Below are 27,816 nucleotides of genomic sequence, written 5' to 3' on the forward strand. Positions count from 1 at the left end.
GATGGAACAGGAATAATGCCTCTCCTTTCGATTTCGGTCTCCATCCCGAACCTTCATGAAAAGCATGGCTGTAATATCCGGTTTGCTTTAAGTTCTAAAGAGAACAGACCCTCTCCGTAGAAGCCAGACGCGGGAGCGCGAAAGGATAGGCGAGGGCAGCTGAGAACGTGTCCCCTGACTGCAGCGCCCGCCCTAGGTAAGTTCACTGCTAAACTTGATCTTCCGTGCATATAGCCGCTAACTAACAGCAACAACAAATTCCCAAACGCAGACAGCAAAAGAACCGGGAGGGTGCTAGATGGTGTGTGCCTTTTGGGGCGCTTTGCTTTGGCGGCAAAGCCACGGCGCGCACGCACCGTGTTCCCGGAATGCGCGGCTCCTCCTCTGGCGTCCCCCCAGGTGTGCATAAAAAGCCCTGCACGGAAGGAGTGCATCCCACCGCACCCACAGAAAGGGAGATGAAGCCCCTTCTCAGACTGAAGAACCAAACCCCAGACCCCCGGTCATGTCGCAGAGGCCCTGCGTAGAGTCGGGTCGCTCCTTCCACTTCCCAATGCCCTTCCCCCTCAGACAGGTCCTGCCTGCGCCCTGCTGAGCTTTGGAAAAACAAAAAGATGATCCTTACCTTAGAGACAATTGGAATCTAAAATTTGGATTGTTGATTGTTCTTTTATTAATAACGTCCAATATTCTGAAAATACTACAAAGCTATATTACATGGAATAATTCATTGGCATTCTTCCTAATCGATTGTTAATCAACTGTTAAAAATAACTGTGTGACGGAACTATATGGTTTGTTCATCATACACTGTTTCCAAATGCACAATCCCCACAAATAATAACTGGCCGTATTTATTAAAAATATAGGTTTTGAGCATTTAACCATCAGTCCAGTTAACTCGTACAGACAGTACTTTAGGAAACCAATGATCATTTATCTGTATAGAATAGAACTATCTCATTCTACTTGTTTATTTTGGAGATAAAGGTTCTTGCTTTGCATGAAAAAAAATTTTTAAATCATTTTGTAATATCTCTTCCCCAAAACTTTTCAAAATATTAATTATGAGAACTCTACATTTCCTCCTCACACAGTATTACAAAGCTCAATTTTACTTCTAATCTCTTCTCCCACCCATCCATAGAAGAGAAATTGCACATAAGTCTGTTAAGAATCAGATTGATTTTTTTTTTAAGAAAAACTATTTTAGTTACCTTATTATTTCTTGGTATTCCCCGTTTACAGAACTTGTTGCTTCAATACTCCATGGTTTAACAGGCTCATTGTAGAAACAGGACATTAACTGTGGAAAATTTAATGTATTGGGAAGTTTTTGTTATTGCCCTGTACGGTAATGGATTAAGCAGGAATTACTTTTTTTTTTTTTTAACCCGTAACACTGATAAGAAAGTCAAGATTTACAGAGGTAGGTTCCTTTTTCAAGGTCTCCCAGGCAGTAAATGATTAGAACTCTTAAGTGTTGAACCACAACATTTTCCCTCCCAAATCAGTGCTAACATCTGGTCATGTCTCTCTTTTGCCCCTACCTGGCACTGTAATACCCTTCTAGTCAGTGGTTCATGCTGGTTCGGCTTCTGCCAACTCTGGCTTCTCATGGGACAATTTGCTTGCAGTAATCATTGTCTCCTTGACACCAGCTTTTATTCGTGGGAAAGAATTGTCACCATTTTTCCCAAACCAATTTTTTGCCTTCTGGAATTTCACCCTGAGATCATGAACTGAGCCAAAGGCAGACGCTTAACCCACTGAGCCACCCACGTGCTGCTTAGATACTTATTTTTAAGCAATACTTGCATAGCATTTATTAGGTGTCAAATATAATTTTAAATGTTCTGTATGTATGTATTCTGGGATGTTTTTATTCTACTGGCCCTACAATTTAGTTACTATAAGAATTCCCATTTCACAGATGAAAAAAACCGAGGCCCAGAGAGATATCTCTCCAGGAGTCCCACAGCTTGTAAAGATGGATCCAGTATTCGTGCCCTGGCAGTTGGGCTCCAAACACAGAGTATGATACTGTCTCTGTCAGTCATCCCTGTCTCTCCAGGATCTTCAATCTTTCTCTCTCTGTCTCACTCAATCTTATCTCTTTGCTCTCACTCTAATTTAATTCTGCTCTACATTTCCCAATCTCTTACTAACACCTTTGGCAAATCCCTTTTGTGTGCCTGAAAATGTATGCGTATTTGCCATGTAGTTAATCATCTTTGTTTCTCAGAAGAAACAAATGGACAATATTTTATATTCCCACAAAATGTGAAAAGCAAATATAATATTGAAAAGTTATGTAATGAGGCATTCTTTATCCAGAAATCATGCTTGATTACAGACTGATATTTCAATTAGTGTCTCAAACCAGCTAAGAAAATTGTAATTGTGTATCACCAACTGTCCCCAAATATACAGGATTATATTATCTAGAGCACTGAGTTCCGTTCTCTCTCTTGAAGGATGTGCTGAATTGTGCCCAATGAGCATTGATTTACTTGTGGGAATGCCCTCATAGGGGTACCTTTGTACATGAGAGCTCCTACCACTTTGGGTCCCATACTGCTTGAATGACTATTCAAGTAACCCCACCTAAGGCAGAGGGCTGGAAGCAGTGTGGGGACACGTGAATGTTACTAAGCATTATCTTGGACTAAAGGCACAGCAAATGTTCTTTGGCAGGTTTCTATCTTTTGGTATGATGGAATGTTCCATTCATTTAGACGAAAACAACCAAGGCAGAATCTAGCTCAGACGTGGGACTCTGTCAGATCTGGGAAGATCCTTAAACATCATTACAACTGGTTCTCTTTGTTGTAAACTTATAAATGAGAAATATTTTCCAGTTACATGAATGAATCCTGGACCCATATATTTCTTTAAGCGCAATGTATAGAGATCTTGCATGTTGAGACAAGCTGCATTATTATTTCTTCTCCCTTCTTTTATACTCACTCCCCCAACCAATCTGCTTCATGTTACTGCCCTTTCATGAAATCTGTCCTCATCACAGACACTGATTACCTTCATTTTGTCTCTTTCTTGGAATATTCTGTATATAATTCCACCCCCATTCCAATTCCAATTCCAATTCCAATTCCAATTCCAATTCCAATTCCAATTCCAACCCCTATCCATTGCTGTGTATTTCATTCCCTGCTTACTTTTCTCCAGACCACTCACTATCATCTAACACGTATCTTCGCTCATTTGTTTTGTTGATTACCTGACTGCCCCTACTAGTCTAGAACTCCACGAGGCAAGAGTTTCAGCCACTTGTTCACTTCTGGATACTGAGCACCTACAACAGTACAGCACAGCTGCACTCAATAAATATTTGCAGAACTGATGAGCCACCATATTGTCCTGGAACTCTTAGAAACTCTTCTGACTACTCTTCTCATCTATCTTTATGTTTCATTCTGCCTTACCCCCAACATACGGTTTTCTCAGGTCTCCATCTCCATCCTTTGCTTTCTTTGTTGTATTCATTTTATACATCTCCTGTATATGGTTATTTTAAGATTCATTTTAAGATTAATAAGATAAGAGATGAAAGGCTTCTGTCTCAAGCTTTGACACACTAATTAGGGTGCATAATTTACCCTTAGAAATGGTGTCTATATTCCATAAACAGAAAGCTGATAGGTGTATAGTTTGTATGACCAACAGAGGGGACTTTGGGCTCTTGTGTTATATTGAACAGCTCTTCTGGATTACAGGTCACCATGGCATCTGGACCCACCATGATGGCCCCCATCTGCCTGGTAGAAAACCAGAAAGAGCAGCTGACAGTAAATCCAGAAGCACTAGAGATTCTTAACAATATATCTCAGCCTGTGGTGGTGGTGGCCATTGCAGGGCTGTCTCGGACAGGAAAATCCTACTTGATGAACTGCCTGGCGGGACAGAACCATGGTGAGTGTTGTTCTGGGACCGGGGCCATTTGCTTGGAATCATTGATAGTGCAGGCTGGTCATGGCTCTTCTGTGTCATCTTAGGGAAGAGCCTAACTCCTCCCATTGAAGAAAAATTCTAATTCTCACCACCAAATCTACAACTTCAACCCAAACTTTCTACAAAATCTCATTCTTTTATCTACTAAGAAAGAAGAGTCTCCCAACCTTATCAATAGATCCCTTCTACTTGTCCTCTGGATCCCATCCACTCTCATGAACTTAGCTTCTGCTATGATCCCTTCCCTTCCTTTCTTTTGCATTACTTTTGCCCAAACTACACGATCATTCCCAGCAGCATAAAATTTTATTTTATAATATATAATATAATTATATATATAATATAATTATATATATAATATATATAATTATAATATATATATAATATATAATATAATATATAATATAATATAATCATATTCAAGAAAAATAGAGTAAAGGAAAAAAGAAGGAAAAGAAAGGAGGGAGGGAAAAACCTGTTATTCCCAAATCTCAAGGGAGCAAAGATTCATTTTTTTGTTCATAATAAATTTTGATAAATTACACTCCCTTTCTTTCTGTATTCAGTATTTTCTAATGAATGAACTATATCTCACACAGAAAAGTGTATAAAACAGCCATGTACTATAAATTTATTAAATGAAAAGTGATCACCTGCATTATCACTGCTCAGGTAAAGAAGTTTAACATTACCAATATCGAAAGCCCAAACCACTTCTCACATTCCCATCTGTGGTCACTAATATTTTTTCATTTTCATGGCACTTATTAAAAATGGTTTCACTGTCTATGTATTTCAAAAAAGTTTAATTTGATCTGATTTAAAGTTTATATAATTAGAATTATACTGTGTGCATTCTTTTGCATATCATTTTCTCATCAAGTTTATAAAAATCATCCACTTTCTTATATGTATATGCAATTTATTTATTTGAACTGCTTTATAGTATGCAATCATATGAAGATATCACAATTTTTCCCCATTTATTATTAATGGATGTTGATATTAGTCCCAGATTTTATTGTTTCTGAATTCAGCTATCATAAATGTTTTTGTGCTTATATTCTGGTGCTCAACCTTCCCCTGTTGATTATACACAGAAATGAACTTGCAAGATCACAGAGTATATTTGTTTTCAGCCTTTCCAGGTAATATCAAACAGTTTTTCAAACTTTAAGTACAATTTACATGATTACTAGCAGTCATGGAGATTTTTTCACACCCTTATCACCCTTTGGTAACTGTATAGTCATACGGCATATATCTCATTATAAGTCAATCTGAGAACTTTCTCACACTTATTTGGTGTTTGTATTTCCTATTTTGTTAGTGCAAATATTTTATTTCTCCTTTATTTCCTCCCCCCGACTTATTAAAATCTAAAATTTTTATTTAATCCAAAATATTCTTTTTTCTAAAGATTGATTTATTTAATTTAATTAATTTTTTTAAAGATTTTATTTATTTGACAGAGACAGATACAACAAGAGAGGGAACACAAGCAGGGGATTGGGAGAGAGAGAAGCAGGCTCCCTACCAAGCAAGGAGCCGGATGTGGGGCTCCATCCCAGGACTCCAGAATCATGACCTGAGCTGAAGGCAGATGCTTAATGACAAAGCCACGCAGGTGCCCCAAGATTTATTTATTTTAAAGAGAGAGAGTAGGAGGGGCAGAGGGAGAGGGAGAGAGAATCTCAAAATGACTCTGTCCTGAATGTGGAGCCTAAAGTAGGGCTCTATCCCATGACTATGAGATCACGACCTGAGCCAAAACCAAGAGTCATATGTTTAACCAACTGGGCCACCCAAGTGGCCCACAGTATTCTTTTTTTTTAATCATCTGTAATTAATCATGTAAAATGTGAGGAAAAAAAACCACTAATCAATTTTTTTTATTTATTTAATTTATTTAAATTTTGTTTGTTTTTTTAATTTTTTAATAAGCATATAATGTATTTTTATCCCAAGGGGTACAGGTCTGTGAATCGCCAGGTTTACACACTTCACAGCACTCACCATAGCACATATCCTCCCCAATGTCCATAACCCCACCCCCCTCTCCCGACCCCCCTCCCCACAGCAACCCTCAGTTTGTTTTGTGAGATTAAGAGTCATTTATGGTTTGTCTCCCTCCTGATCCCATCTTCTTTCATTTATTCTTTTCCTACCCCCAAACCCCCATGGTGCATCTCCACTTCCTCATATCAGGGAGATCATATGATAGTTGTCTTTTTCTGATTGACTTATTTCACTAAGCATGATACCCTCTAATTCCATCCACGTCGTCGCAAATGGCAAGATTTCATTTCTTTTGATGGCTGCATAGTATTCCCTTGTATATATATACCACATCTTCTTTATACATTCATCTGTTGATAGACATCTAGGTTCTTTCCATAGTTTGGCTATTGTAGACATTGCTGCTATAAACACTCGGGTGCATGTGCCCCTTCGGATCACTACATTTCTATCTTTAGGGTATATACCCAGTAGTGCGAATGCTAGGTCATAGGGTAGCTCTATTTTAAACTTTTTGAGGAACCTCCATGCTGTTTTCCAGAGTAGTTGCACCAGCTTGCATTCCCACCAACAGTGTAGGAGGGTTCCCCTTTATCCACATCCTCACCAGCATCTGTCATTTCCTGATTTGTTAATTTTAGCCATTCTGACTGGCATGAGGTGGTATCTCATTGTGGTTTTGATCTGTATTTCCCTGATGCCGAGTGATGTGGAGCACTTTTTCATGTGTCTGTTGGCCATCTGGATGTCTTCTTTGCAGAAATGTCTGTTCGTGTCCTCTGCCCATTTCTTGATTGGATTATTTGTTCTTTGGGTGTTGAGTTTGCTAAGTTCTTTATAGATTTTGGACACTAGCCCTTTATCTGATATGTCATTTGCAAATATCTTCTCCCATTCTGTCAGTTCTCTTTTGGTTTTGTTAACTGTTTCCTTTGCTGTGCAAAAGCTTTTGATCTTGATAAAATCCCAATAGTTCATTTTTGCCCTTGCTTCCCTTGCCTTTGGCGATGTTCCTAGGAAGATGTTGCTGCGGCTGAGGTCGAAGAGGTTGCTGCCTGTGTTCTCCTCAAGGATTTTGATGGATTACTTTCTCACATTGAGATCCTTCATTCATTTTGAGTCTATTTTCATGTGTGGTGTAAGGAAATGATCCAATTTCATTTTTCTGCATGTGGCTGTCCAATTTTCCCAACACCATTTATTGAAGAGGCTGCCTTTTTTCCATTGGACATTCTTACCCGCTTTGTCGAAGATTAGTTGACCATAGAGTTAAGGGTCTATTTCTGGGCTCTCTATTCTGTTCCATTGATCTATGTGTCTATTTTTGTGCCAGTACCATACTGTCTTGATGATGATAGCTTTGTAATAGAGCTTGAACTCCAGAATTGTGATGCCACCAACTTTGGCTTTCTATTTCAATATTCCTTTGGCTATTCAAGGTCTTTTCTTGTTCCATATAAATTTTAGGATTATTTGTTCCATTTCTTTGAAAAAGAATGGATAGGATTTTGATAGGGATTGCATTAAATGTGTAGATTGCTTTAGGTATCATAGACATTTTCACAATGTTTGTTCTTCCAATCCAGGAGCATGGAACATTTCCATTTCTTTGTGTCTTCCTCAATTTCTTTCATGAGTACTTTATAGTTTTCTGAGTATAGATTCTTTGCCTCTTTGGTTCAGTTTATTCCTAAGTACCTTATGGTTTTGGGTGCAATTGTAAATGGGATTGACTCCTTAATTTCTCTTTCTTCTGTCCTGTTGTTGTTGTAGAGAAATGGTTTCTGTGCATTGCTTTTATAACCTGACACTTTACTGAATTCCTGTACAAGTTCTAGCAGTTTTGGAGTGGAGTCTTTTGGGTTTTCCACATATAGTATCATATCATCCACAAAAAGTGATAGTTTGATTTCTTCTTTGCTGATTTGGATGCCTTTAGTTTCTTTTTGTTGTCTGATTGCTGAGGCTAGGTTTCCTAGTACTGTGTTGAATAGCAGTGGTGATAACGGACATCCCTGCCGTGTTCCTGACCTTAGTGGAAAAGCTTTCAGTTTTTCTCCATTGAGAATGATATTTGCGGTGGGTTTTTCATAGATGGCTTTGATAATATTGAGGTATGTGCCCTCTATCCCTATACTTTGAAGAGTTTTGATCAGGAAGGGATGCTGTACTTTGTCAAATGCTTTTTCAGCATCTATTGAGAGTTTCATATGGTTCTTGTTCTTTCTTTTATTAATGTATTGTATCACATTGATTGATTTGTGGATGTTGAACCAACCTTGCAGCCCAGGAATAAATCCCACTTGGTCGTGGTGAATAATCCTTTTAATGTACTGTTAGATCCTATTGGCTAGTATTTTGGTGAGAATTTTCGCATCTGTATTCATCAAGGATATTGGTCTGTAATTCTCTTTTTTGATGGGATCCTTGTCTGGTTTAGGGATCAAGGTGATGCTGGCCTCATAAAATGAGTTTGGAAGTTTTCCTTCCATTTCTATTTTTTGGAACAGTTTCAGGAGAATAGGAATTAGTTCTTCTTTAAATGTTTGGTAGAATTCCCCCGGGAAGCCGTCTGGCCCTGGGCTTTTGTTTGTTTGGAGATTTTTGATGACTGTTTCAATCTCCTTACTGGTTATGGGTCTGTTCGGGCTTTCTATTTCTTCCTGGTTCAGTTGTGGTAGTTTATATGTCTCTAGGAATGCATCCATTTCTTCCAGATTATCAAATTTGTTGGTGTAGAGTTGCTCATAGTATGTTCTTATAATTGTCTGTATTTCTTTGGTGTTGGTTGTGATCTCTCCTCTTTCATTCATGATTTTATTGATTTGTGTCCTTTCTCTTTTCTTTTTGATAAGTCTGGCCAGGGGTTTATCAATCTTATTAATTCTTTCAAAGAATCAGCTCCTAGTTTTGTTGATTTGCTCTATTGTTTTTTTGGTTTCTATTTCATTGATTTCTGCTCTGATCTTTATGATTTCTCTTCTCCTGCTGGGTTTAGGGTTTCTTTCTTGTTCTTTCTCCAGCTCCTTTAGGTGTAGGGTTAGGTTGTGTACCTGAGACCTTTCTTGTTTCTTGAGAAAGGCTTGTACCGCTATATATTTTCCTCTCAGGACTGCCTTTGTTGTGTCCCACAGATTCTGAACCGTTGTGTTTTCATTATCATTTGTTTCCATGAATTTTTTCAATTCTTCTTTAATTTCCTGGTTGACCCATTCATTCTTTAGAAGGAGGCTGTTTAGTCTCCATGTATTTGGGTTCTTTCCCAATTTCCTCTTGTGATTGAATTCTAGCTTCAGAGCATTGTGGTCTGAAAATATGCAGGGAATGATCCCAATCTTTTGATACTGGTTGAGACCTGATTTAGGACCCAGGATGTTATCTATTCTGGATAATGTTCCATGTGCACTAGAGAAGAATGTGTATTCTGTTGCTTTGGGATGAAATGTTCTGAATATATCTGTGATGTCCATCTGGTCCAGTGTGTCATTTAAGGCCTTTATTTCCTTGTTGATCTTTTGCTTGGATGATCTGTCCATTTCAGTGAGGGGAGTGTTGAAGGCCCCTACTATTATTGTATTATTGTTGATGTGTTTCTATGATTTTGCTATTAATTGGTTTATATAGTTGGCTGCTCCCATGTTAGGGGCATAGATATTTAAAATTGTTAGATCTTCTTGTTGGACAGACCCTTTTAGTATGATATAGTGTCCTTCCTCATCTCTTATTATAGTCTTTGGGTTAAAATCTAATTGATGTGATCTAAGGATTGCCACCCCAGATTTCCTTTGATGTCCATTAGCATGGTACATTGTTTTCCACCCTCTCACTTTAAATCTGGAGGTAACTTCGGGTCTAAAATGAGTTTCTTGTAGGCAGCGTATTGATGGTTTTTGTTTTTTTTTTCCATTCTGATACTCTGTGTCTTTTGAATGGGGCATTTAGCCCATTAACATTCAAGGTAATTATTGAGAGATATGAATTTAGTGCCATTGTATTGCCTGTAAGGTGACTGTTACTGTATATTGTCTCTGTTCCTTTCTGATCTACTACTTTTAGGCTCTCTCTTTGCTTAGAGGACCCCTTTCAATATTTCCTGTAGAGCTGGTTTGGTGTTTGCAAATTCTTTCAGTTTTTGTTTGTCCTGAAGGCTTTTTATTTCTCCTTCTATTTTCAATGATAGCCTAGCTGGATATAGTATTCTTGGCTGCATGTTTTTCTCGTTTAGTGCTCTGAATATATCATGCCAGTTCTTTCTGGCCTGCCAGGTCTCTGTGGATAAATCTGCTGCCAATCTAATATTTTTATCATTGTATGTTACAGACTTATTTTCCTGGGCTGCTTTCAGGATTTTCTCTTTCTTGCTAAGACTTGTAAATTTTACTGTTAGGTGACAGGGTGTGGACCTATTCTTGTTGATTTTGAGGGTAGTTCTCTGCACCTCCTGGATTTTGATGCTTGTTCCCTTTGCCATATTAGGGAAATTCTCTACAATAATTCTCTCCAATATACCTTCTGCTCCCTCTCTCTTCTTCTTCTGGAATCCTAATTATTCTAATTTTGTTTCGTCTTATGGTGTCACTTATCTCTCGAATTCTCCCCTCGTGGTCCAGTAGCTGTTTGTCTCTCTTTTGCTCAGATTCTTTATTGTCTGTCATTTGGTCTTCTATATCACTAATTCTTTCTTCTGCCTCATTTATCCTAGCAGTAAGAGCCTCCATTTTTTATTGCACCTCATTAATAGCTTTTTTTTATTTCAACTTGTTAGATTTTAGTTCTTTTATTTCTCCAGAAAGGGCTTTTATATCTCCAGAGAGGGTTTCTCTAATATCTTCCATACCTTTTTCGAGTCCAGCTAGAACCTTGAGAATCATCATTCTGAACTCTAGATCTGACATATTACCAATGTCCATATTGATTAAGTCCCTAGCCTTTGGTACTGCCTCTTGTTCTTTTTTTTGTGGTGAGTTTTTCCACCTTGTCATTTTGTCCAGATAAGAATATATGAAGGAGCAAATAAAATACTAAAAGGGTGGCAAAGACCCCAGGAAAATGTGCTTTAACCAAATCAGAAGAGACCCCAAATCGTGGGGGGGGGGGGGAGAAAGGGGATAAAAAGAAGTTTAGAAAAAAAAAATTAAAAAAAGAAAACAAATAAAGAAAAAATATGAAAAAGAAAAAAATATATGTATATATATATTCGACTGGTGACTTGAACAGGCCACCCACTTAATTTTGGGAGTATTTTGTTCTCTTAGAAGAAACTACCTCCCAAAATTTTGAAGAATGAAAAACATATATAAGGGTAAACACAATGAAGGGATGGAATATGCCTATAAAGATGGAAAAAGAAATTTTTTTTAAATTTCTAAAAAAGGAGTTGATAAAGTAAGTTGGTTGGGAGAATAAAGAAAAAGAAAGTGGAGAGAATTTGCTTGGGCTGGAGACTAGAACAAGCCCAGAGCTAGATTTAGGGTATATTTTGATCTATTAGAAGAAGTTGTACCCCAAATTTTTTAGAAGAAAAAACCTATGTGTATACAAAAAATAAAGTTACATACAATGAAAGATAAAATATCACTATAATGAAGGTTCAAAAAAGATTATTATTATTTTTTTATGAAAATGATTGTTAAGATAAACTAGTTAAAAAACGTTAAAAAAGGAAAAGTTAAAAGTTAAAAAAAATTTAGCAGAAGAAAAAAATTTTTTTTTAATTTAAATTAACTGCAAGACTAAAGAATCATGGGGAGAAAGCCCATGCTTTGCTTTCTCCTCCTCTGGAATTCTGCTGTTCTCCTGGGTAAGTGAACTTGTTCTTCGCTGGATTTCTTGTTGATCTGGGGGAGGGGCCTGTTGTAGTGATTCTCAAGTGTTTTTGCCCCAGGCAGAATTGCACCGCCCTTACCAGGGGTCAGCTAAGTAATCCACTCAGGTTCGCTTTCGGGAGCTTTTGTTCCCTAAATGCTTTCCATACAGTTCCGGAGGACAGGAATGAAAATGGTGGCCTCCCAATCTCTGTCCCGGAGGAGCCGAGAGCTCGGGGCCCAGCTCCTCAGTGCACCCTCAGAGAAAAGCACTCAATCACTCCTGTCTCCCTGGCCTCTGGCTGCGCTTGGAGAAAAGTGCTCAATCACGCTTGTCTCCCTGGCCTCCAGTTGTGCTCCGAGCTCACCCAGCCTGTGACCGGTTCAAGGTAACCCCGAGCTGAGAACTCACTCCTCGGCTCTGTCTCTGTAGCTGGATTCCCTGCTCTAATACCTGCGAGCTCTGTGACACTCAGATACCCCCTATCCTTCTGTGACCCTGCGGGACCTGGGGCCACACTGACCCTGCATGGGCTTCACCCCAGTTTAGCCTCTGGAGCGATGTCCCTCAGTGGGGCAGACTTTTACAAGTCCTGATTTAGTGCTCCATTGTTCTGCTGCTTGCCGGGAGCTGGTCCCCCCCGCCGCGTTCTATTTTCATTGCTTTGGATTCACTTCTCCGCCGGTCCTACCTTTCAGAAAGTGGTCAGTTTTCTGTTTCTAGAATTGCTGTTCTTCTTCTCTTTGATCTCCTATTGGATTTGTAGGTGTTTGCAATGGTTTGATAAGCTATCTAGCTGATCTCCTGCTACCTGATGTTGTCTCAGCCTGCTACTTCTCCCAAAACAATCAATTTAAAATCTCAGCCTTCCCTGCTCAGCAGGGAGGCTGCTTAAGATTCTCTCCCTCTCCCTCTGCCCCTTCCTCTCCTACTGTGTGAGCACATGCGTTCACATACGTTCTCTCTCTTTCTCTCTCTCTCAAATAAATAAACCTAAAATCTCAGCCCTTTCCTCTGTGGTTACAGCAACTTAGGAGAAGTCTACAGCATTTAGCATTTTAGCTGGCTCAGATACTGATATTGATAACATACTTTTTTTTTACTTGAAAACCAATGCTTAAAGACTTGATTAATTGTACACTTTTGAATCATCAGTGATAAGTGTCCCAGAAGTCTCAAGAAGTCTAAAGGTGGCTTCTAGGTCTTATACAATGTCCAACACTGTGCTAATTACTGACAAACATTCAGTTTTCCCTTCAATGTTACAGTCTTTATAAAAATAAATATAATAGGGTCAACGTAGCCTGTTGTTCAGAACAATGTGAATGTTCTTATTGTTTCCTGATATGGAGTTTTGTTTTTGTTGTTTAACTTAGTTTTTCCTTGTGGTTCTTACTGGTGCTTTAGGAAAATTTCTCCACTATTCTATAGGACTTTCTGTCTCTTTAGAACATGCAGCTTTTATTTTCAAATGTATTAATTCCTCTCTGGCCCAACACCACTAGAGGTTGAACCGCAGTACACTAAATTCTCAGGATCCCACATACCCATCCATTTCTCTCCCTCCTTCCTCCCTTTCTCCTTTCTTTCTCAGTCTATAGTTTCTCCTTCCTTCTTTCTCCCATTTTACTTTCCAATCTCCTATTAGTTTCTAAGCAAATATCGTGTCTTTATTTTTCTTTTAAGGAAAATTCTTGACTAATCAGAGAAGGACACTTCCTTGTCTGACCCAAATAAATTCATAAGTTTTATTTGAGGGATTCAATATTAGCTAGGGAGTTTCAACAATTCCTTTTTCTTTTCCACTCAAGATGACATCAATAATAACAAGGCAATTTCCCAGTGGACTGCATGGTCACGAGAGTCCATCCCTGCTCTAAATTTCTGGAAGCCTTCTAACTACTTCAGAATCTCAATTCTGAATTACTCCCCTATTCCAATATCATACCGATTTTTCTAAATATACTTTTGGTTTTATTACCATAAATCTCAAAAACTTAAGTGATTTTCTTATCTAACAAATGCAGTCTACTTATCTAGGCATTCAGAACTTCACATTATGGGTAACATGCTTACATTTCAACATTCAGTCCTCACTGCTCTCCTACTAGGCAACTGTTGGGACAGAATTGGATTCAAGTGACAGCTCAGTGCTATCCTTCCCATGTCAGTGTTTTCTCCATTTAGAGGCTCTTTCTTAACAATAACCCAGATAAGGAAAAGGAAACGCTATATGAAGTGTGAACCACAAACACAGAGTTCTTGTTTCAGTCTCCTTTCTAATTCTACTTATGGATGCATGCTTTTTCTTTCCTCTTAAGGGTCAACTAAAACTACACAGGTTGGTAGAGTTTACATTAATCTTTCACCTGACCTATTTGAACCTCTACAGGTTCAAGTTGAACAGGGGATCCAAAGCATTTCTTTAGAAAGTTCTTAATTTGAATTAACATTAGATTGTCACCAAAATGGAAAAAACTCTTCTCCCTGCTGGGCCCTTACTTTCTTACAAGTTTCACCACTGTAGCTCCTGGGCAACCTGTACTCTCCACTGTCTCTGTATGTTGTGGACTCCTCGCAGGTTTCCAACTGAACTCCACAGTGAGATCTGAAACCAAGGGCATCTGGATGTGGTGTGTGCCCCACTCCACCAAGAAGAACCACACCCTGATCCTTCTGGACACTGAGGGGCTGGGGGATGTGAAAAAGGTAAGGCAGGGAGTTGAGAACCCTTCTTTGCTCTTGCTTATGAATTCACCACCTCAATTCAACTTCTGTGACATATCTCCACAAATAGTGTAAATTATAGATAATGAGGTTAGATTCTCTTACCTTGAAATTTTTTTCCTTGAGAGCACACATATTTGGAGGCAAGATATTTATCTTATTTTTAATGCCGGGGTTAATGACACAATTTAAGCAGCTAAATCCAGGGCTCTCTGCTAAGTACTAGAGACACTGCAGTGAAGAAAAGTAAAGACCCAGAGGCCAGCTGGGGAGATATCAAGTACTTAGTTCAATCAGTACAGAGTGTCATGGATGCAACCTCGTTTTAAGTAAGGATTAGCTTTAAGCTTTCCTGGTGAAATAACATTTAAAATATCTAAATTGTAACTCATCAGGTCAATGGGACTACCAGTAAAAATCTATAGATTCGTGACCTTGAATATAGTAGTCTTGAAAATAGGGTTAAAACAAAGTAATCTATTTAAATAAACCCCAGAAAATCTTCAGCTGTTCCAAGAACATTCATAATGATTTTAGTCTAACTTGCTGGACTTTACAGATTAATTCTTCACCGACTTCTAAAAAGCATGATCTTGACCAGCAGAAAACAGTGCAAACAGGATACTTATAGGTGTGTTGTCTTTACAATCAGTACTTTTTCCTTATTTTATAGAAGTCTGAGTCTAGATTGTTGCTGCAGTAGATTATTTGATTCCAATACTGCTCCCCCCCCCAGAATAAGTAAAGGAGAAATTTAGAAATTCTGAATTTAAAAAATTTTTAATGTTTTAAAACTTCAGAAATTGTAAAGTGCTCAATAAAAAATAAAGTATAAAACAAAAACAGAAGAAAAACTAAACAATACGTATCAGACCTCATCAATTCATCTCACCGTGTTTGAATTTTAACAAGTTTATTCCTTCTTTGAATGTACCAGCAACTTTTCACACTAAACAACAGTAACAACAACAAGAAATCCTACTTACTTGTTACTTATTTTACACGGCCCCTAAGTTAATTCCCGATGAATTAGATCTACTCTAATTATCACCTCCCTCTGTCCCCCAAAAATGAAGAGGGACTCTTTTTTTTTTAATATTTATTTATTTGACAGAGAGACACAGCGAGAGAGGGAACACAAGCAGGGGGAGTGAGAGAGGGAGAAGCAGGCTTCCCACCAAGCCGGGAGCCCGATGCAGGGCTGGAGCCCAATGCAGGGCTCGATCCCAGAACCCCGGGATCATGACCTGAGCCGAAGGCAGACGCTTAACGATTGAGCCACCCAGGTGCCTGAAGAGGGACTCTTAATGGTGCAAAATGTCCTATTTTGGCCCAGACTTATTTCTTTTTATGTAATTGTTTTTGTTTAAAGGACCAAATCATATTATATTATTAATAACTGATGGCAGCAGAACAGTTTAATAAATTTAGAACATGTGGTATGATTTAGGTAGTGTGTAATTCTGCTTTCCTGGCCTTCAGTGCCACTCACATACTGTCCTGAGTCTCCTTCCCAGCCTTGTTGTCTACTCCCATACATTTACACATTGCTTCAGCCAAAGGGAATAATTCTATCTTTGTATGACTGTACTTTTCAATTCTGACTTGGCTTGTGTTAGTCTTTCTACCTGCATGATCTTTTCATTTCCACAAGTCCAAGTCCACAACTTCATCATTTCTTTAAAACCCAGCTATTTTAATTTTTTAAAATATTTTATTTGTTTATTTGAGAGAAAAAGAGAGCATGAGCAGGGGGAGGGCTGGAGGGAAATGGAGAAACACACCTGCTGCTAAGTATGAAGCCCGACACAGGGCTTGATCCCAGGACCCTGAGATCACGACCTGAGCTGAAAGCAAATGCTTAACCAACTAAGCCACCCAGGTGCCCCAACCCAGCTTTTTTTTTTTTTTTTTTTTTTTTACTTACTGCCATCATTTCACAGTCAGAAGTAATGTCTTGCTCAGAAGTCCCAGGACACTTTTTCCCCCCCCATTTTTGGGTTTGCCCCCTTTTTCTCTTATATTTTAGCTTTTGGCTCTGTTCCCGGCAGAGATCATTAACTTGGTTGCAGGTGTTATGTTTACTTATTTGTCAGCCAACCCAGAAAGTCAACTTCTTGAGGGCGGGGACTAGCATATGGAACTTTGCATCCACCTAAACAAATGCACCGCCTGGCATTTAGAAGAAACTCAAACAACAGCTGTTGAATTTAACTGAACAACATTATGCTTTTAATGTTGACCATGACACATCAAATTTGCTGTAGGAATAATTTCCTGTTTATTGGTGCATTCCTACTATGTTCCAGTCACTATGTTATGGAATGGAAATGCTAACAAGTAAATGAAGAGTGGACTCTCCAGTCTTTTGCTTTAATGTGCTTTCTAGGTTGACCCTAAGAATGACTCATGGATCTTTGCCCTGACGGTGCTTCTGAGCAGCACCTTGATCTACAACAGCATGGGCACCATCAACCACCAGGCCCTGGAGCAGCTACAGTATCCTTCCAGGGACCAAACCACCAAGTTTCATTGAGTTTACAGGAATGGCAATGGAGACCGTCATCTTTCTTGTGACTTAACTGTCATGGTTGAGGAGAAGGGAACATGAGACATAAGTTAATGTTTATAAAATTTGTTTTTAAATACAAGCTGAAAATTGTGGTGTAAATAATTTCTCCTTCCTTAGCTAAATTCTCAGCTATGTCACTGAACTAACACAGCTAATCAGGGCAAAATCCTCCTCAAACTCTGAGGAAGTGAAGGACTCCACTGAGTTTGTGAGTTTCTTTCCAGACTTTGTATGGACTGTTCGGGATTTCACCCTGGAGTTGAAGATAGGTGAAGCTCCAATCACCGAAGACGAGTACCTGGAGGATGCCTTGAAGCTGGTTCCAGAGCATGGTCTGGGCGGTGGAAGTTTCAACAGGGGGTTGGGATCAACTTGATAAGCCCTATCAGTCAGCACTTGAATTCAATTTTTGTTTAACATCGGATTGAGATGCATTCTTAATAGTGAGGGGTGATTGTTGAATGGCGTTTGGTGATTGTTTTTCATAGATTATTACTTGTGAAACTCCAGCTGCTGGAGCAATCTCATTGAGGAAATTTAAGGACCGATGTTGAACCGAATGATTTTAGACCAAATAGGTATTGTGAAACATTTTTCTAGGTTATAGTGCTGTAAATTCCTAAGCCCCACATACTTGGGCTCCTTATTGTGTGCTCCTCCTGTTCCATACTGACAGAAATAGCTCATCAGATGAGAAGCTGGTAAACCTAGAATCACAAGAAATAAAAGGACCTAAATTTTGTTATGGAAAAATAGACAAAACATAAAATTTACCATTTTAACCATTTTTTTTAGGTTTATAGCTATGTGGCAGTAAGAACATTCACATTGCTGTGGAATCATCACCACCCACCCACGCCAGAAGTTTTCATCTTCCCCATCTGAAATTCTCTACCCATTAAAAACTAACTCCCTGGGATGCTTTGGTGGTTCATTCATTATGCATCTGTCTTCAGCTCAAGTCATGATCCCAGGGTCCTGGGATCAAGTCCCACATTGGGCTCCGTGCTCAACGGGGAGTCTGCTCCTCCCTCTGCCTCTTCCCTTGGCTCATGCTCTCTCTCTCTATCTAATAAATAAATGAAATCTTACAGGAAAAAAAAACTAACTCCTTAATACCCCCCACCCACAGCCCTTGGCAACTGCCATTCCATTCTCTGTCTCCATATAGGTACCTCATACAAATGGAGTCATATGCTACTTGTCTTTTTGTGACTGGCTTATTTCACTAACCATAATGTCCTAAAGATTCATTCATGCTGTAGCATGTGTAGAATATCTTCCTTTCTAAGACTGAATAGTATTTTTTTTACATTTATATACCACATTTAAATGACCTAATTTTAAAAATATATTTCATGTTTCTATGAAATATTCTATGAATATTTTACTAGTGCCCAGATACTTACAAATTTCAGAGAAAGTACATTTACCTAGTAAATATCCAGGAGGAAAAATGTCCTTCTGGTAACACTTTCAGATTCACATTGATCTTCCTTATGATTTCACGTTCTTCTTTCTCACAGTCTTGTACATTATGTTACCACTTTAATATTATTAATTTACTACATGTAAATTTTACAGTTTATTTTTATTTTATTTTAACAAGGTGAATAACTGATGGCACTTGGAAGTAATACATACTTCTGTTTCATCATTCATGTATTCATTGTTTCAAAGAAATTTATTAAACATCTGACATACTCCCCAAATCATTCTGTGAAGCACTGTCAAGTCAGATATAGTTTGATATAGACAGTGTTAAGGTTTCCAATTACTTTTAAGTTAACCTTACCTTTGAGATGTTTCTGCTAAAAGAACTCCAAACATATTTATTTAATGTGATTTTTTTTTATCTGAATTTTAGATATTTTTTTCTTATCTTGATATTATTCACACTCCACCTGATATTTTAACAAGCAATATCTTACTCTTCTTTTGGCATTATTTTAGGGTCCATATTTCATATCTAATATGGGGACAGTCAAATCACAAATCACTCATTTGATAAACATTTAATGAATATGTCAACCACTAAACTCCATAACAGTACTAAGGAAACCAACCATAACTTGCTTCAGTTGGGACTGATGCCTCTCCTTCTCCCCTATTTTCTTGGCTCTGCTCCATGTAGAAATGGAATTTCCTTGCCGGTGGTGATGGCCCAAATTGATTTGAAATGATTGGGTTAAAGGAGATTTATAAGCATAGGAAATGTCATAATGCAAAGATGTCTGGAAATGAAAGTTCTGACTCCCTTACCTAAAGGCGACCTTTCAGTGATCAGTTTTTTTTCCACTTTTGCAGGCACAAATCCCAAAATCCAGAATTCCAACATGCCCAGAGAGTGTATCAGGCAGTTCTTTCCAAAACGGAAGTGCTTCGTCTTTGACCGGCCTACAAGTGACAGAAATCTCTTATTCCATCTTGAGAAGGTGCCAGAAGACAAGCTAGACAGTGCTTTCCAGGAGCAATCAAAGAAATTCTGTACCTATATTTTCAATCATACAAAGACCAAGACCCTAAGAGAGGGAATCACTGTCACTGGGAGCCGTGAGTCACCTTTGTCCCAAAGCATGTCTCTGTGTCAGTGTGTGGTGGAGCTTTGCTGAGAGCCTGGATTTGTCAGTAATTTTGTTTACATCTGTGTGTAACTATGGAGAAGCAGATGTTCATGGCCTGAAAAGAAATCCATGTGTGTTTACTCATTAAAGTCTCCCTGTGTGAGGGTCTGCTGAGACCTGATATACCTCAGGAACATAAGCCACCAATCCTAAGAAGACAAGATGGTGTTAAAAAGAGGACATCTGTATATTGAGAAATCCTATGGGGTAAATTCTTGTCTTGAAGGAGATAGCAGGTTATTTTGTAAATTTACATGAGTCAGGTCATAAATAGCAAGCTATGAGTTCCTGCAAGACCACTGAGAAACAGAATTATGTGTCATCTTATGTGTAGGGCAGGCTCCGTGGGCATGTAACTTACGCAGTCCTATAGTATCCTGTGTGGAGATGGGCCCATACTTGCTTTAAGATTCTCTATCCCTGTTTTGAATTCTCAATCATGTTCAACTAGGAGTTTACATTTTTGTTTTGTACCGAGGCACACACATTATGCAGATGGTCTTATTTGTGTCTATTACTTCACCTATGTAATCTATTCCTTTACATTCTCATGAATGGGAAACAATTTTTCCAGTACACAGGTGCATATTGTATAGTTGGTAATTTAAATTGTGCTGTGACAAAATGGAGAACAATAAAAGAAAGAACAGGAAAACAATAATGCTATTAAAAGGAATAGATTCCCAAAAGGAGAAAATAAAACTTCCTTGTAAATAAGGTGGGGTTTTTTTGTGATCTTAGAATGATGCTTCATAAAAACTATAAGCGACTGATTGAGACCTTACTATTTATGCTCAAATTCCCTGGCTTATATAGGGCTGGGGACTCTGTTGAAAGCCTATGTGGATGCCATCAAGAAAGGAGCAGTTCCTTGCTTGGAGAACGTGGTGACAACTCTGGCTCAGCGTGAGAACTCAGTGGCCGTGCAGAAGGCAGCTGACCACTACAGCGAGCAGATGGCCCAGCGACTGAGGCTCCCCACAGACACACTCCAGGAGCTGTTGGATGTACATGCACACTGTGAGAGGGAAGCCATCGCAGTGTTCATGGAGTACTCCTTTAAGGATGACAAGCGGGAATTCCAGAAAAAGCTGGTGGTAATGTGTCTTAGCATTTATCCTTCCTGATTTCTACCCTTCCAGATTCATGCTTAGAGTACATTTTTTTCCTACTCTGTGGCTCATCTAGCTCTCATGGTCAACAGAGCCTGGGTTCTTGTGAGTGACAGGGCTCTACCAGGTTACTGTTCACCTTTTTACTAAAAGATAGACATTTTATTAAATTTCTATTGCCACATTTGAAAAATTACCCTTAATTTATATAGGCTCACAATTCTGTAGGTCAAAAGGAGGCATAGGATGGCACCATACTCTGCTCAGAGACTGCTCACAGTCCACTCACAGAATGGAAACAAGATTTTGGCCAAAACAAGCTCTCAGCGGCAGGCTCTGGAGTGGCTCCAAGTTCATTCCTGTTGTTGACTGGATCAACTTCCTTTTTCTTTTTAATTTTTTCAGCCTAACAGTATTCATTATTTTTGCACCACATCCAGTGCTCCATGTAAACTGTGCCCTCTCTAATACCCATCACCTGGATCCCCCAACCTCCCACCCACCGCCCCTTCAAAACCCTCAAATTATTTTTCATAGTCCATAGTCTCTCATGGTTCACCTCCCCTTCCAATTTCCCTCAACTCCCTTCTCCTCTCCATCTCCCCTTGTCCTCCATGCTATTTGTTATGCTCCACAAATAAGTGAAACCATATGTTAATTGACTTTCTCTGCTTGACTTATTTCACTCAGCATAATCTCTTCCAGTCCTGTCCATGTTGCTACAAAAATTGGGTATTCATCCTTTCTGATGGAGGCATAATACTCCATAGTGTATATGGACCACATCTTCCTTATCCATTCGTCCGTTGAACGACTTCCTTTTGATTGTAGGACTCATGTTCCCTTTTTTGTTGGCTTTCTGACAGGGGGTGCTTCCAAGCTCCCAGAAGCATTTTTCATATACCTCCATGTTCTCCTTTCTGCTTCAAGCCAACAATGACGCATCAAATACTTTTCATGTTTTAGCTTTTTTGATTTCCTGAAGATAACTCTCAGAGCTCATGTTCTTATCTAAGACTTCTCCACCTCTATCCTCTAGTTATCTCCATTTCTTATTTTTTTTAAGATTTTATTTATTTATTTGACAGAGAAAGACACAGTGAGAGAGGGAACACACGCAGGAGGAGTGGGAAAGTGAGAAGCAGGCTTCCTGACAAGCAGGGAGCCCATTTGAGGGCTCAATCCCAAGACCATGGGATCATGAACTGAGCCGAAGGCAGACCCTTAATGACTGAGCCACCCAGGCACCCCTAGTTATCTCCATTTCTTTTTTTTTTTTTTATTTGACAGAGAGAGATCACAAGTAGACAGAGAGGCAGGCAGAGAGAGAGAGGGAAGCAGGCTCCCCGCTGAGCAGAGAGCCCGATGCGGGACTCGATCCCAGGACCCTGAGATCATGACCTGAGCCGAAGGCAGCAGCTCAACCCACTGAGCCACCCAGGTGCCCCTTATCTCCATTTCTTAAAGTCAACTTGTACCATATAATAAAGCCTAACTACTGTAATAAAATTTATCAAGTTCACTGAATCCAGGACTGTGGAAGGAGTATACATCAGAGGAAAAAAATCTTGGGGGACAATCTAATTCTTGGGGACAACTAATTAGCATGAGTACCTTCAGTGGAAATTTGTCTCAGTCTATGACCAGCCTAGGAGTGAAAAAACCTCTTTGTTCCTCTTGAAGACGTGCCAGAAAGTCTGCTGTATTATAATTTTCAAGAGCAGAGGAAATGTTTATTTCTTTTTCTTTACACACTCAAATTCTTATTAGAAGAATTTATGAAGAGTTCCAAACTCTGTTCAGAGTACACTTTAGTCTTTACCAGATGATTGAGTTGTTGGGAGGGCAGGGGTGTTGAATGTGCATTGTCATCCATAGCAACACAAATTCTCTGAGGAAACTCTATTTTCAGCCATAATTCAACTTTCTATTGCTGATCGTTAATGGTTGGGTCACTTTTAATCATACTACAGCAGAAAGAACCATGGAGTTCATGTCTTCCAACCCAAGGAAGTAAAAGGACTTTACACAGGTCACACCTAGAATTGGTCAGAACTAGGACTAAAAGTCTCTTGACTCCTGGTCTGCTCCATGTTCCAATCTACTCTTAGGTGATTGGGATGCTTTTTCTAAGAGAATGACATTGGACTTTCCCTTCTAAGAGCTTCTTTCTATTGGATTTCTCTACATTTCCCTGGCAGGACACCATTGAGAAAAAGAAGGAAGATTTCTTGCAGCAGAATGAAGATGCATCTTTCAAATATTGCCAGGCTATAATGAAGCAGCTTTCAGAGCCTCTGAAGAAAAGCATTTCAGAAAAAACTTTCTCTGTTCATGGAGGACATGATCTCTACTTACAAGCAAAGAGAAAGGTTGAACTTGACTATAAACTGGTGCCTAGGAAAGGAGTTAAGGTAAGGAATAAAGGGGAAAAGGTTGAACAGTAGAGTGGAATTCGGTGGTCTTTGTTGTTCCTCCTGAACATCTAAGACTCCAGCACCAATTACGGGAAAAAATCAAAAAGCAAGGCAGTAAGTCCGAATTTTCAGATTTTACATCTGCAATTAATTAGGTACTCCTCTAGATACCAGAAATTAAATTCCTCCCAAAGAAAGTATTTACAATCATGATTTCAGGTGACACAAAATACTTGATTCATTTATGAAACATGTGTTAATATTTGGCTAAGTCCCTGGGGAATGCAAGTATTAGAGACACAACTTGCTCTCAAGATGCTGAGGATTTTACCAGAGATACAGGCAAATAGTGAAGAGGATAGGGTATGATAAAGGTTATACTGGTATTCAAAGATACTAATGATGATGGTGATCATGATAAAAATGGTTAACACATTGAGACTAACTTTCTTTACTGCACATGGTCTTAGGTGCTTTTGTTGGATTATTAATTTAATCCTCAGGGTAATATTATAAATTAAGTATACTACTATCTACATTATGCATTTGATAAATGTGTTGAAAAAAAAAGTTAATAAGTCACCTAAGGTTATATGAACAGTAAGTGGTGGAGCCAGTAGGGCAAATCAGTATCTTGGTGGCCATTCAAAGCTCAGATTGCAGTTTAGGAAATTATACAGAAGGTAGTTCCTAGAAGTTTAAGATGAAGTATTTATAGATGTTTTGTTGAGAAAGGCTAGAATAGCTTCCAGGAAGAAGAAAAGAATATCCCAAAACAAGTAAGCAATAGGTATAATGTATTTGTAGAATTATGAATGTGAATGGCTATAACCTATGGTGGGGTTGGGGACAGTATCAGTGAGAAAGGGATCTCAAGAACTAGGAAGACTATGATGGAGTTTTCCCATTATCATCAATAGACTTGGAATGTATACTGTGGACATAGAAGGAAGGGAATTACTCAGGGATACACAATTTACTGGGTTATATTTGGAGTTTTATTGAACAATTATTTCGATAGCGAGAGATTAGATCTTTGTTGCCTGATGTGTATTTGCTCCTTGTTGGTTCCTCAGGCAAATGAGATCCTCCAGAACTTCCTACAGTCACAGGCAACAATAGAGGAATCCATCGTGCAGTTAGACACAGCCCTTAATAGAGGAGCCATGGCCATAGCAGGTACAGGGGAGGGTTTGGCTTGTGGTGGAATGGGTAGGTTCCTTCAGGGACTGCTGACAGATCTGACCAGAAGACCTTCTTGCAACAAAGAGTTTCCTCTTCTGCCACAGAACACATGTTCTGTTCAATCAAATCTGAAAATAACAAGACAAGTGGTAGTTGCACATCAGCAGCCAGGCAGAGCCTATATCTTCACACTGAGAAACCTGCCAGCAGTGTGGCCATTTGGTGAAATTACAAATTTCCCAGTCACCATTGCAAGGTCAGTTTAGTCTCTGAGCTTAGGAGGTCAGGTCTCACCTGTTCTTTTGTTCCCTTTAAAAACTTTCATGGGTCAGTGGAGCGGGCCAAAAAGGAGGCAGCTGAGAAAGAACAGGAGCAGCTAAAACAGAAAGAACATGAGCAACGGCAAAAAATGGAGGCTCAAGAGAGAAGCTTCAGTGAAAACCTGGGCCAGCTGGAAGAGAAGATAAAGAAGGAAAGAGAAAACTTTCGGGTAATGCTGGAAAGGATGTTGAAGCATTATCTGCAGGTAAGTATGGCCTGGATTCAGCCAGATTCTCATTCCTCAGGAAGAGAAGGATAAAATTTTAAGCAAAATTATGATCCAAGAGGGACATGCAAATGGCATATGATTTACTAAGTGCCTGAATCCATCTGTATCCTGCTGTAACCCTCAAAAGCATATTATTCCTGCCTTTTCTGCAGTGCTAGACTTCGGAGTATACAAATAACATCCCTTGGGGAAGTGGGTTGCTATTTGTGGTGTTCATGCAATGGTCCCATGAACCCCAATTGGGTTGAGTCTTAGTCTTCTAGTCCTATAGAGAACCATTAGAAAGACCTGAAATAAATCTATTTTGTCTTGAAAGTATCTGATTAGGTCTGATATGAAATGCAAGACACTAAAATTTCTAAAACTTGCTGCATTTGTTTCCAGACAAATGCAAGACACCAAAAGTTCCAAAACTTGCTCCATCTGTCTGAATATCATGGGATTACTATAAAATATAGAGGAACATCTTTCCTTGGTCCAACCTGGAGCTTGATAAGCAATGCTCTATATAGAATCAGCAGTTACCACTTTTTATTAGATGGTTGTGGCCATGCATCCTCAAGTGGAACTGAGAATGAATTAGAATTAAAACTGTACTCCTACCCAAAGAGCATTTTTTTAGCCATTTTTTTAGCCCATCATTTGGGCTAAAGTGCATAGTGGAGAAAGTTCTCAAGTCTGATCTAGCCCCAACACCTACCCATCCCAGAGAGAGGGTTGTGAGGACATCTTAGGAAGTTACAAACCATGGATACTCTCATTATCCAGATCAAAAAGTATGGACACATTGGACATCCCCCAAAGAACAATCTAAAGTGGTAGAAAAATAGACACCTATGTTTACTGTTGACTGTGTCTTGATAATTAGAGATCTTAAAAGATGGGCTCTTTTCCTTTTATAGGTCCAAGAAGAATTGCTTAATGAAAGATTTGGAAAGAAATCTGAGGAATTGAATAAGGAGATAAATCGACTAAAAAAAGAGATTGAGACAGCAAAAAAAAATGATTCACTATTGATTTCAAATGCAATTGAAGTGGCTGGGAAAGTATTAATTGTTGCACTACCTGAAATTTTTAAGCTATTCCATGAAGGGAAGACAGTTCTCAGTGAAAAAAATTAAATGGGCTTAGATTTCTTGTTAAGGATATTATAAAATGAGGCTTCTTTTGCATTAATAATGTAATACTGTGCTCATTTTTGAAATACATGTGTTATGCCATTTTCACACAACTTCATTTACTTTCACACAATTTTATTTATGCTTAAAAATAAAAAGTGATCACATGGGGTGCCTGGTGGCTCAATTGTTTAAGCATCCAACTCTTTATGTCAGCTCAGATCATGATCACACAGTCGTGAAATGGAGCCCTGTGTTGGGCTCTGCACTTAGCAGGGAGTCTGCTAGACATTCTCTCTCTCCCTCTGTCCCTCCCCCTGCTTGCATGCTCTCCCTCTTTCTCTGTCAAATACATAAATAAATCATAAAAAAATGGTTATAGAAAACATCAGCTCGTGGCATACAAAAGACAAACAAATTTTGATTGAATAAACTAATTTTTTAAGATTTTATTTATTTATTCATGTAAGAGAGAGCACTAGCAAGGGTGAGGGGCAGAGGGAGAGGGAAAAGCAGATACCCCCCCCTGCTGAGCAGGGAGCTCCATGCAGGGCTCCATCCCAGGACCCAAAGATCATGACCTGAGCCAAAGGCAGATGTTTAACTGATTGAACCAACCAGGCATCCCTAAACTTCACTTAAAGATATATTTTAAATGTTACTGAAAAACACAAAAATTTATAACAATAAATCAAAGTAAATATGCCAATCCTTATAAGACATATATGATATGTGTATATGTATAGTACATGTATATGTACATGACTTATACATGTACAAGTGTACATGTACATTTTTTGAAAGTAGACAAATTTGTTTTACAGTGTACATGAAAAAACTACAAGCAAAAATAGCCAATGCAATTCTATAAAGAGAAAAATAAGGAGGGGCAGGTATCTCTAATTATATGTTAAAACACCTCAATAATTAACATAGTGGTCCCGGCACCTGAATATTCAAACATCAATAAAATACTATTGAAAGTTTAGATTTCAACAAATATTCATGAAAGAAATTTATTATATAATAAATTTGACACTTCATGTTAGTGAAGGGAAAAGTGGTATTCCATAAATGGAATTTGGACTAGATGTAGCCATCTGGAAAACAAAACAAAAAAAAAGTTGGAGTTTACCTCTCTCCATAAACCAAAACAAATTTCAGATGTACTAAAGATTTTAAAAGGAAAATTAGATTATAAAAGATTAAAAAATGGTTTCATCATAGTAAAGTCCTTTGTCAGTGTGAAAATGATGATAAAAAGATTAACATATCCCCCTACATAAAAATAATGAGGTAATTCATAGAAAAGATAAAAACAAAGACAAACAGAAATATGGATATAAATTCACAATTTATATCCCAATGAGAATATTTCATTAAGCAATAAAGAGCTTATAAATCAATGAGGAAAGATAAACAACCCCACTGAAAATGTGCATAACTCTAAGTCGAAAATATAGTTTATCAAGTCTTCTAATAAGAACTATGTAAAGGAAAGCCCTCAGCTACCCGTTTCACTTCCCTGATTTGCAAGAAACAACACATTTGACAGAAGACTAGGTTATAAGAATAGGGAGAAGCAGGAGGGGTCTGCTCAGTAGAACAGGGAACTATGAAGCACAGAGATGCACCCATCTTGTTTTCTTTAGGATTTTTCAGTAAAGCCTGAAAATTCTAGCCCCTAATTTCTTTTCAAATAAAAATTCACTTAG

The 27,816-nt window shown here is 38.6% G+C and overlaps 1 protein-coding gene across 2 annotated transcripts; it reads left to right on the forward strand.

Annotated features, from left to right (window-relative positions):
- LOC125097491 (guanylate-binding protein 4-like) lies at positions 1-26,159 on the forward strand. 2 transcript variants are annotated; one of them, XM_047725091.1, is made up of 12 exons: positions 1-196; positions 1,934-2,035; positions 3,738-3,933; positions 14,378-14,505; positions 16,913-17,022; positions 17,225-17,427; positions 19,403-19,648; positions 20,536-20,816; positions 23,033-23,245; positions 24,325-24,427; positions 24,766-24,959; positions 25,886-26,159. In XM_047725091.1, exons 2-12 carry the CDS (start codon positions 1,934-1,936, stop codon positions 26,102-26,104), a joined length of 1,995 nt encoding a protein of 664 aa, XP_047581047.1. In that variant the 5' UTR covers positions 1-196; the 3' UTR covers positions 26,105-26,159. The 2 variants fall into 2 exon arrangements, with proteins under 2 accessions (XP_047581047.1, XP_047581048.1); XM_047725092.1 differs by lacking the exon at positions 1,934-2,035 and having other exon boundaries at positions 44-196.
- Positions 26,160-27,816: the final 1,657 nt, after the last annotated feature.

The sequence above is a fragment of the Lutra lutra genome, chromosome 4, assembly GCF_902655055.1.
Source record: "Lutra lutra chromosome 4, mLutLut1.2, whole genome shotgun sequence".
Classification (NCBI taxonomy): Eukaryota; Metazoa; Chordata; class Mammalia; order Carnivora; family Mustelidae; genus Lutra; species Lutra lutra.

Coding starts and splice junctions, on each gene's coding strand:
- LOC125097491 (XM_047725091.1), top strand. CDS start 1,934: ATGAAAAAAACCGAGGCCCAGAGAGATATCTCTCCAGGAGTCCCACAG. Junction 19,649..20,535: donor AATCACTGTCACTGGGAGCC/GTGAGTCACCTT, acceptor TGGCTTATATAG/GGCTGGGGACTCTGTTGAAA. Junction 24,960..25,885: donor TGTTGAAGCATTATCTGCAG/GTAAGTATGGCC, acceptor TTCCTTTTATAG/GTCCAAGAAGAATTGCTTAA.